The following is a 10,870-nucleotide window of genomic DNA, read 5'->3' as shown; positions in this document are numbered from 1 at the left end:
CACCTTGCTTGGACGATCATGGCACTGGCTTTTGAGCGAAGAAGTCTAATCATTTCTGTTGACTTTGGGCATAGATTCTTAAATATTTTCCATGTAAACAGGGGATGGTATTTTGCTCCAATGGCTGCCTCAGGAAGACCTTGGACTTTCTGCTTTCTTGACTGGGTCTCTCTCTCTCTCTCTCTCTCTCTCTCTCTGCTACATCGTTTTCTCGTAATATAACTCCTGGTATTTGGAAGCTCGTTAGATGGTGATAAATCGATCGAGTGTCAAACAATCCACCAAAAAGTAAAGCTTTTTTTTAGCAATGGTATGCTGAATTCACGAGACTCCAGCTCAAGAAACAAGCAAGTCAACTGAGGAGTTGTTAGAGCGTATTTAGTAATGTGATAGCGATTATTTTTTAAATTGTTTTTTAAATAGTTTTTCATGCTGAAATACATATAAATAATATTTTTTTATTTTTTAAAAATTATTTTTTGACATCAGCACATCAAAACGATTCAAATAGTACAAACCACACTCAATTTTAACAAAATAAAAAAAAAATTTCAAAATTTAATGAAACGCAGGTACAAATACAATGCCAAACAATGTCTTAATAGAATACTTTCCACCATCATAAGACCACATATTTTTTTTTCATTTATTAATATGAAGTTTTAGATTAGTTTGGATTAATTTTATGAAATTTAAAATTAATAAATATATAAATTTTTAATAATTTAAAAAAATTTAAATATATAAATATTAAAAAATAAATTTAAAATCTAATCAATTTATCATGGGTTACACTTGCAACCAACCCACCAAGAATCATAAGCTGTAAGGAGTTCCTTTGAAGAAGAGAAGAAGCACACAAGTGCAGGCTTGAGAACTTTCCCTCCCTCGCTGCAAAGGAAGGCCACAATGCAATCGCTTGTTAACTGGGAATTCAAATTGAAGATTCTTAGAATTAAATTTTTGGAGGTCTTCGTCAACCAGTAGCCACCGTGTGTTCTCCTCTGTTGACCTGCTCCAATACTATCACTACAACATGGAGCAACATCAACGGCTGAGGCTTCCATGTTGTCCCCCCCGACATCAACATCACCAGGGAATTAAATTCATGCAAGTGTTTGGTTTCTTACTGTGATTATCTAAGAAAGAGAGAGGGACTCGCCAGTAAAAAGAAATTAAAATTTAAATGGAGAAAAGGGTTGGTAAGTCGTGGATGATTGCTTGATGAGGCGTGTATTCATGGCAGTAATTGATAATTTCCGCCGCAAAAAATAAAAAGTCATCTTTTTGGGAATAAATAAAAAAAAACAAAAAAAAAAAAACCAACGATGAATTGTCAAATACTTATAATGTACTTGGTATATAATAAGTGTCATTAAATCAGATATTTCAAAAAAAAAAAAAACCTCTTTTCTCCCCCTTCTTCCACTGGACAACCACCCTTCTCCTCCTCCAAAACCACCAGAACAACACACCGTTTCTCTCTGTCTCCGCCTCTTTCTGTTAATTTCGAACGAGAAGAAAATAGCATGGGGAACTGTAACACCTGCGTAAGACCAGACACCTCATCAGAAGACACCAAAACACACCAAACCAAAACCAAGAAACCAAAAAAGTCAAATCCTTACTCAGAAGACTTCCCTCACCACCAAACCACCACCAACAACCGATCCTCACCTGCTCCGATCCGGGTTCTAAAGGACTCATCTGTCCCACTTAACCACCGCCCACGAATCTCCGACAAGTACATACTCGGCCGTGAACTGGGCCGTGGAGAATTCGGCATCACATATCTGTGTACGGACAGAGAGAATAAAGAAGCATTAGCATGCAAGTCAATCTCGAAGAGGAAATTGAGGACCGCTGTGGACATAGAGGATGTCAGGAGAGAAGTGGCAATCATGTCTACTTTGCCTGAGCATCCAAATATTGTCAAATTGAAAGCTACTTATGAGGATTATGAAAATGTGCATTTGGTTATGGAGTTGTGTGAAGGAGGTGAGCTTTTTGATAGGATAGTGGCTAGAGGGCATTATAGTGAGAGAGCTGCGGCGCATGTTGCCAGAACCGTTGCTGAAGTTGTTAGGATGTGTCATGCTAACGGGGTTATGCATAGAGATTTGAAGCCTGAGAACTTTTTGTTTGCTAATAAGAAGGAGAACTCTGCTCTTAAGGCTATTGATTTTGGCTTGTCGGTGTTCTTTAAGCCAGGTACGCTGCGGATATATATGTGTTTTTTTTTTTGTTTTGGGGGGGGGGGTTAGATTTGGAGTCTTGGTGGGGTTCTGGGTACCTGGAAAATCTTGCTGTTTAATTTTGATTCCGAGATTTGGTGTCTCTGTGGGAGTTTTCGTTAACTGGAAAATTTTGTTCTTGGACGTGGAAATTTTGTGTGTTCTCTAGAGCAATATTGCTTTTAGATCATTGTTTAAGTTTTATTTTTTGTTTTCGTTAACAGTTTTGATTTGCTAGTGAGTTTTTGTTTTTTTTGGATGATTATTTATTTACTTGTTCCTGAGAGTTAAATTTGAACTTTTCATTTTTTTGTGACAGAGGAGAGGTTTTCAGAGATAGTGGGGAGTCCATATTATATGGCACCAGAAGTGTTGAAGAGGAATTATGGACCGGAGGTTGATGTGTGGAGTGCCGGAGTTATTCTTTATATTTTGTTATGTGGGGTTCCTCCATTTTGGGCAGGTACGTCTGTCACTTGACCTAGTTTTTTTTTGTTTTTTGATGAGCATGGTGATTAGAATAGAATGTTTTGGGATTGGATGGCATCGGATTTTGATTTCTTTTTTCTTTTGATTTCTTGTGGCAGAGACCGAGCAGGGTGTTGCTCTTGCGATTTTGAGAGGGGTGATTGATTTTAAGAGGGAACCTTGGCCCCAAATTTCAGAGAGTGCTAAAAGTCTTGTTCGACAGATGTTGGAGCCAGATCCGAGAAAGCGCTTAAATGCTCAACAGGTTCTTGGTATGTCCTTTTACAGCTTGTTAAATTGGGATTTCCTGTTTTCTTTCTGGTGGCATCATGTCAGGGAAGTGATGGTTCCATAAGCCTTAAACAGTGGAAATTGCTGGGGGCATTGGGGATTAGTTGTATATGAGAGATGATATAGGTTTCTCATCTTCACTTTCTAAATTATATTATTTTATTCAGAGGATAACAGAACGTTTATTATAGTGCTGACAGTGGTTTCAGATAGTTCTAGACATTTAACAAACAGGGATTTAGTACCATTTCAATCTTGTTCTGACCACAAATACTAGATCTTCCTTCGTTTCATTTTTTTTAGATGAATGGAGGTTTGGGATCTAGTTTTGGACAACTCAATGGCCAAAATGCAGTATTTCTATGCTACCAAACTTCCTGTCCAACACTGAAAATGCTGACAAGTTTACTGAAACTTGAAAAGATTTTAGAACTTTGTCATCGGAATTGGTGAGGAAAATGTTCACTTTGTACATTGAAGTTCTGTGTTTTGAGGGGATTAAGGATTGGTGATGTGGTTGAAGGAAGTTTGCTTGATAAAAAAAATTAAGCAAGGCACTAGTAGAGAATATGACCATTGTTTGTTCTTGTTGTGTGGATATGTCCACAGATGGCGAGAATTTTAAGCTATTTCTGACCAATTTAGCGGAGGATTATTTTGCTTCCATTTCAATTTTTGTTCAATGCTGATGCTAGAATTAAAACTAGTTCAAGGAGAATATGTAGCACGGTGGAAAAACTGTGAAGTATCTACTTGATGGGATATTCTCAGGTTTCTCTGCTACTTGTATCTTTCGAATGGTTGAAAAACTAACATATTATGATAAATTATTTGTTAGGGGGTGATATCTTTTAAATCCTATATTTCCATAAGCTATTAGATGTTTATATTATTCCTTGCAATACAACTGTATTCTTTGGAGACTCAATCTATCCTGCTCTTTGGCTTGTTTTTGTGAAAGATCTGGACCAGCCAACATTTTCTTTCTTTTCATTTGCTGACAGAACATCCCTGGTTACAAAATGCAAAGAAAGCCCCAAATGTCCCATTAGGAGATATTGTGAGGACAAGGCTCAAGCAGTTCTCTGTGATGAATAGATTTAAAAAGAAAGCATTGCGGGTAAGCATCTCTAGTTCCTTTGTGTGTAATTATCAGCTCAAATTCTGATCATTGTCGTAGCTTAGGATAAAAGTAATCAATTGAGAGCAACACCCTTTGTCCATTTATGCTGTAGGTAATTGCGGAGCACTTATCTGTTGAAGAGGTTGAAGTAATCAGAGATATGTTTGCATTGATGGATACTGACAATGATGGTAAAGTAACATATGAGGAACTGAGAACTGGTCTTCGGAAGGTTGGTTCACAGTTGGCTGAACCAGAGATAAAGATGCTGATGGAAGTGGTAAATCCTTGTGTCTATCATTTTCTGTGTTCAAATCTATTTATGCTCCCATTTTGATTTGGTGTTATGTATGAAATATCATTTCCTAACACTGCTTTTGGATTGGATGGTGCATGCTTCCATTGGATCCCACCGCACTCTGAAAATCTGGTTTAATCAATACTTGATATTTTATGGCTATGCTAAATTGTCTGGAAAATATATTTATAAGAAATTTTAAGAATTATTTTCTTCTTATTGCTTTGTCATTGTGTACAATACCCGGGTTTGTATATAACGAAGCTTATTTTCATAAGAAATGCTTGTTAGTACTGTTTACTTTAATCCTTTATGACATTGTATGTGGTTATAGAAAATTTACAGTGAGATTTGTCAATTTTCATTTTTCTCCTGGAATTGAAATGACAACAGTACTCTTTTCTGCTCCAAAGTCATGATTGAAGTGCTCACAACTCCGTTTCATTTTGATAAATGCCCCTTTAGCTCTTCTTCACTGCTCTAGAATGATTGGAATGCTTCATGCTACTTAGGGTGGGTTAGGTGTTGCGGTTAAGCCACCAAAATACTGAACACCCACCTACTAGTAGTTGCATACATTGTTTGGTTTGGTTGTCCAGAGTTTACCGCCTTCTGATGAACTGAGTATTACAGTTTTCTCGCTGCCTTTGACTGTTGATTTTCTATAACATCCTAGCATTCAAAGAAATGGCTACTTTATTTTTAGGTTTTCCTGAATAATTTTGAGGTTGAATCTTAAGCCTTATTTATAGAACGTGACAATGTTCCTTTTTCTTCAGGCGGATGTCGATGGGAATGGAGTATTGGACTATGGAGAGTTTGTGGCAGTAACAATTCACTTGCAGAAGATGGAAAATGATGAGCATTTCCGCAGGGCATTCATGTTTTTCGATAAGGATGGTAGTGGATTTATTGAATTAGATGAGTTACGAGGGGCATTAGCAGATGAATATGGGGAAACTGATAATGATGTGCTGAATGACATCATGCGTGAAGTCGACACTGACAAGGTATGACTTAACCGCATTATCTTTCTGAAGATCCAATTTTTCAGAATCATCACTGTCAAATGGTGCAATTTAGAAATATCCAAATAATGCTAAAGCAAATTGGGGAAGCTTGAAACAGTGCAAGAAGTTTGAAAGTTGTCACTTTTAAATCTCTCTCTGACTGTCTCGTTTTAATTCACATTTTGTATTTTCAGGATGGTTGTATCAGTTATGAGGAGTTTGTTGCAATGATGAAAGCTGGAACTGATTGGAGAAAGGCATCTCGACAGTATTCAAGGGAGAGGTTCAAGAGTTTGAGCCTTAACCTGATGAAGGATGGTTCATTGCATCTCCACGATGCGTTTACCGGTCAATCTGTTGCTGTCTAAATTATAGAGTTCGTCATATGTTCTGCTTGTGCTCACTAATGTTTCTGTCCTATCATTGATATATTCAATATTTGAAGGGTCCGGATTTTGTGTCACCAAATGCAAGTAATACATTCGACATTCTAGAGACATAAATGGATATTGCTGGGATCAGGATTACAGATTGAGTTGGCATTAGGCTGCAAGAAGCATGCACCGGAGGTACAGCTCGTTGGCTTACAGTTGTCGGATTATGGTGGCAAGGCAATCTCGGTTTCCAAATTAATTTCATATTTTTTCTTGTACATCTTCTGGGTTCTTGGTGTTAAATATTTTCTTTTTTTCTTCCTGTGCTTTCCTGACTCTCTGCAGATATCCATTCGAGTTTGTATTTGTAATGTCGCCAACTCAGAGTTATTGAGTTTTTTTTTTTTTTTTTTTTTTCTTTCGAGTTCTGAATGGTGGATATTCTTGCCAAGATCAGTTCCAATTTGTATATCCTGCCGTGAAAGTTACTATCTGAAGCTAAAGACATTTTTATCAGCAACAAGGCAGCTATGCCTATAACGCCAAACCGACAGGGAACTTGAAGATAACTTGTTAAGTTCTTGCAGCTACTTATTAAAATCGTGGAAAAACCCTCCTTTTCCTATTATCAATCGTCAGTAGAAACAAAAGGTCTGACCGACAGGCACAAACTGTGTTCTAGTGACACGGATTGTCGAAAAGTAGACGCAACCCGTGTTGAAGAAATCAACGATTCTAGAAATGGAAAAACTGGATTCCAAGGATAATGACACTGTCGATGCAGTCCTCCCGTGTGACACGGTGAACAATCTTGGGCGTTGAATCGAGAATACTTGTAGATTAGGGTTTCCATTGGATCTTGTGAGCCCAATAGAAAGAGTGGTTTCCAGGCTCCACACCATGGAAATGCCAGTTTCTATATCCTTTCGTGATCCAGTCCAAGGATGTCATCTCATCTCAAAAGTTTCTTCCAGCTTTTCGAGTCGTGACGTGTGTTCCAAGCTATTGTTTCTTGCCCTAGCTGTAGGCGAATCTTCCTTCGAATCTCCTTGTGAAGACTTGTCCTGCTTGATGAGAGAAAATACTATACCCTAGTTTGGTTTGAAATCTCTCAAATTAGGGCAAGCGTGGAGCACGCCACAAAAAGGAGCGAGCAAGGAGCTCGGGGACTATTTTATGAATTAAAAAAGAAAACAATCAACCATCAAATCTTTGGATTAGATCAACCATCCCTGTCAAATATTTTCTGGTCTTTCATTCTCAACCTCCCACGAACGGCCTTCTGCTTGGTGACATTATTAATCTTTCCAGTTAAATTTAGTGTTGAAGGCAATGCTAAGTTTAGGCAATTCCCTTCACAACACTGCAGTGTCTCAGAGTCAGCTAAGAAATCCACAAAATGACATCAAGACAATGGTAGTCTTAGATGGTGTCCGGAGGAGATGTGTTAACAGTTGTATTTAAAATATTTTTTATAAAAAAATATTAAAATAATTTTTTTATTTTTTAAAATTTATTTTTAATATTATTATATTAAAACGGTCTAAAATTATTTTTAAATAAATTAATTTAAAGCAAATTAAAAATTTTATTTTTAACAAAAAAAAAAACTAACTCTTAAACACCTTCTTAGTGATCATCAAGACTATTCTATTTGTAAATATTAAGAAGAGCCCACGTTAGTGTGTGCGTGTAAAAGGGTTAACAAGTTTTCCAAGTTCCATAAATGAGAGCAAATTTCCTCATATAAGTCGAGGGCTTTATTGTGCGAGCCCCTATATTAGAGTTCCTCAAGCGTCACCTCCCCTTTTCTAATCTTAGGATAAGAATCCAAAGTGTAAGAAGCTCAAATTTTCTTTTATGTGGAATGTTGTTGTGTGCGAGAGGGCCTCACTTCATATACAAGCAAAAAAAATCAAGAAAATATAAAAATATCATACATTATAAGATATTAAATAAATTCTACAAAACAAGAAAAACTTGGGATTAAGCTTTCATTCTCTAGTGGAGTTGTAATGCTATCGATATTTAGATGATGATAAAAAACATGTATGGTTCTAAATGCAGAAAAAACTAATAAAAATCAAGAATTTTGCTTAAGAGGGTTAGTTTTACCTACTAGAGAAGACCAAAATTATTCTAATATGCTCTCAATGATGATGTTACCCCTTCTTTTCAAGCCTTTGGGAATTAATTATTTAGACTAATTAATATCTAATTTTTTAACATGGTATTGTGAATTATTTATCATATCTTTTCTAACCAATTTTAAAGAAAATAATTGGGAAATTGAATCTCTCACTTATAATTTTAAAATCCAGCCTAACCTAGCAGGTCGATCTGGAATCTAATTGATCCAAGGTTAAAATCAGACCAAGTTTTTTTTTTATTATTAAAAAAAAAAAAAAAAAAGCAAAACCTGGAATAATCTAGCTGAATCCCAACCTCCTAACAATGCAGGTGATATGCTATGAATCATGAAAGCTAAAAGAAAGCTGTAAATACAATACATCAGACTCGGTAGGTTTCATAGATCTTGAAAGGTAAAATGTTCCTCGCAAACAAAAAAATCCAAAACTCCTCACAGGTTACATGATTCAAACAAAATATATTTTTCCAAACAAATTATTTTATATAACACAGATTGATTAATATTGGTCCACAAAACTTGAATCGATGGTGGACATGAGAGTATGGGCATCCAAATTCAGCTGGATTGAACTTTTTTATTTTAGCATGTTTTGTATTTTAATAACAATTATTTTTTAAAATATTTTAATTTAAAAATATATTGAAATAATATATTTTTATTTTAAAAAATTATTTTTCATATAAACATATCAAAACGATATAAAAATATTAAAAAATAATAATAAAATTTTTTCAATTTGTTTAACACACTCTTTCAAGAATGGATATTTGCTTTTAAAATATATAAAATCTTGAACTTGGTCTCTATGGTCAGTTTTTCCTTGAAAAATATTTTACTAGAAGTGAAAAGGAAATTAAGTTATAGAAATAAGAACTAATTATTTCTTATTAACTGAAATTAAATCAATAATTATTTGTGAAACGCAACCATTAAATATGATCCGCTAGTGTATTCGAAGAGCCCCTTCATTTGGTATCAAAACTCAAGCTATTATTAAAGCAAAAAAAAAAGTAGATTTACTATCAAAACTCAAACTAAATCACTTACTGAATTAAATTCAATTAATAAGTAGATTTGAATTTAATTCATAACATATTATAATTCTTATATTTAGAATAAAATATTAAATTAAGAAATTGAATTCATTTTTTTCTCATGTTAATTGTTTATTAAATATTTATTTAAACATTCTAAAGTAAAATGAGAGAAATTTGAAGTTTAATTTCTAACAAATAAAATATTAAAAGATTAAATTGAAGAAAATAATATAATACAAAATGGTCTAAAAACTAGCCCTAAGTCCACTTGGAATCAGTGAAAAACCAGCCCTAAGGCTATATATATAACTAAATCATTTTAAGAATCAATAAAGATTCAATAGGAAAAAAAAAAAAAAATAGAATCTAATCTTTAATTAAATAAATTTTAAGAATAAAACTGAAAAAAATATAAAATTAAATTAAACTATTGAATATAAAACGTGATTTTCTAAGCTATGAAAGAAAATGTAATTCACAAGATGTTAAATCCATTTTTTTTTCTTTTGAATTAGATCAAAAGTTTGGTGCAAATAGAGTAAAATTTTTAATTTAATTGAAAGTTAAAATTTTTAACTTGTTGATTCAAATTTATACATCTCATTTTCAAAAAGCTGGTTCATATCAATTTTACCGAACATACCTTTAAAATCTCTTTGAGAATCATTCCAGTTGATTGATCAATTTTACCATTCCAGTTGATTGATCTCACCCACAGCAGCCAACACTCCTTCCAGCAAACATTTACTCCTTTCTTTCTGGGGTCCCTACTTTTAGCTTCTCTTTCTCTGTTCGTCTTGAAACTCCCCAGCGTTCGAAAAGAACGGCAAATTACCGCGTAGCAAAGTTCATCAGATGAGCTGTACCACCACAACATATATGGGCATGAGGCACAGAGCATAAATTAGTGAAAAGACAGAGATGTAGCTGAATATTATTCTCCTCCAAACTCACCATCTCCTTACCATTCTAACTACTAAGCTAGATACGTTGCTGCTGCTAATTCCATGTACTTTCTCAAAGATCCTTTTCATCTTCGAAAACTGAGGACTCCTCCTCCTTGTTCAGGAATCGTTTTTACTGTGTTGATTCTCTCCCTTTTGTTGTTTTTCTGTTTATGGAATCCAGGGAATTGCTATGGTGTCCAAACTATGCCAAAATGTGTTTGGAAAAAGAATGACAGGACTAGTGTTGTGATTTCCATGTTGTGTGAAACTCATTTTCTGATATATCCAGCTTCTTCTTCTTCTTTTACCAAGGATTTATTTAGCTTTTGTTTCGCGGATTATGCATGTTGCAAACGATGAGAAATCCAAGTGAGGTTTCACTTCTCGAAGACACAAGCAGTTATATTTTTCTTATATATAGGTATAATTTATCAGAGATTCTACAATCCTGAGCATTCAATTAAGAACATCCTTGAGGACTTTTGTGTAATTCTGATACCAAGACAATAATGAGGCATTCATTTATATCACAGCCATTAAAAAACCGCACTTGTTCCAGCTATGTGAAGGAAGATATCTCATCTCCTTCTCACTTCGGGTGCAGCAACTGTATGCCATTGTTGCTCAGCAGACAATGCAGCAACAGCCATCTCTACAAGTTGAAATTCAGCAGACAATGCAGCAGCAATTATGATTTTCTGTGTTTATGAATTGTTTAAAGGCAAGTTACACCTCCATGGAAGATACTCCATAGTATACAGAAAATCACAATCACTCGGGCAACGACAGTGGATGATTGCCTAAGTTTATGAGCAAGGACCGTGATGCAGCGACACAGAAAATAACACGGCCTCATAACACAGTATATATATATTTTTATTAACATGAATGTTCGAGTTAATTTACACGTATTTTAACTAATCTTACAAGTTCTAA

The 10,870-nt window shown here is 34.8% G+C and overlaps 1 protein-coding gene across 1 annotated transcript; it reads left to right on the top strand.

Annotated features, from left to right (window-relative positions):
• The first annotated feature begins 1,365 nt into the window (after positions 1-1,365).
• Positions 1,366-6,212, top strand: LOC118049503 (calcium-dependent protein kinase 10). The gene is made up of 7 exons (XM_035059503.2): positions 1,366-2,211; positions 2,554-2,697; positions 2,822-2,974; positions 3,998-4,113; positions 4,229-4,396; positions 5,194-5,424; positions 5,619-6,212. The coding sequence occupies exons 1-7, from the start codon at positions 1,530-1,532 to the stop codon at positions 5,790-5,792; spliced, it is 1,668 nt and encodes a 555-aa protein (XP_034915394.1). The 5' UTR covers positions 1,366-1,529; the 3' UTR covers positions 5,793-6,212.
• Positions 6,213-10,870: the final 4,658 nt, after the last annotated feature.

This window comes from Populus alba, chromosome 12 (assembly GCF_005239225.2).
Source record: "Populus alba chromosome 12, ASM523922v2, whole genome shotgun sequence".
Lineage (NCBI taxonomy): Eukaryota > Viridiplantae > Streptophyta > Magnoliopsida > Malpighiales > Salicaceae > Populus > Populus alba.
The sequence above is the reverse complement of the archived record's forward strand: the minus strand, read 5'-3'. Positions and strand labels throughout refer to the sequence as shown.

Excerpts from the sequence above, each read along its gene's own strand:
- LOC118049503 (XM_035059503.2), top strand. The coding sequence starts at position 1,530 with ATGGGGAACTGTAACACCTGCGTAAGACCAGACACCTCATCAGAAGAC. Across the intron at positions 2,212-2,553 it reads GTCGGTGTTCTTTAAGCCAG|AGGAGAGGTTTTCAGAGATA; the intron begins GTACGCTGCGGA and ends TTTTTGTGACAG. Across the intron at positions 5,425-5,618 it reads GTGAAGTCGACACTGACAAG|GATGGTTGTATCAGTTATGA; the intron begins GTATGACTTAAC and ends TTGTATTTTCAG.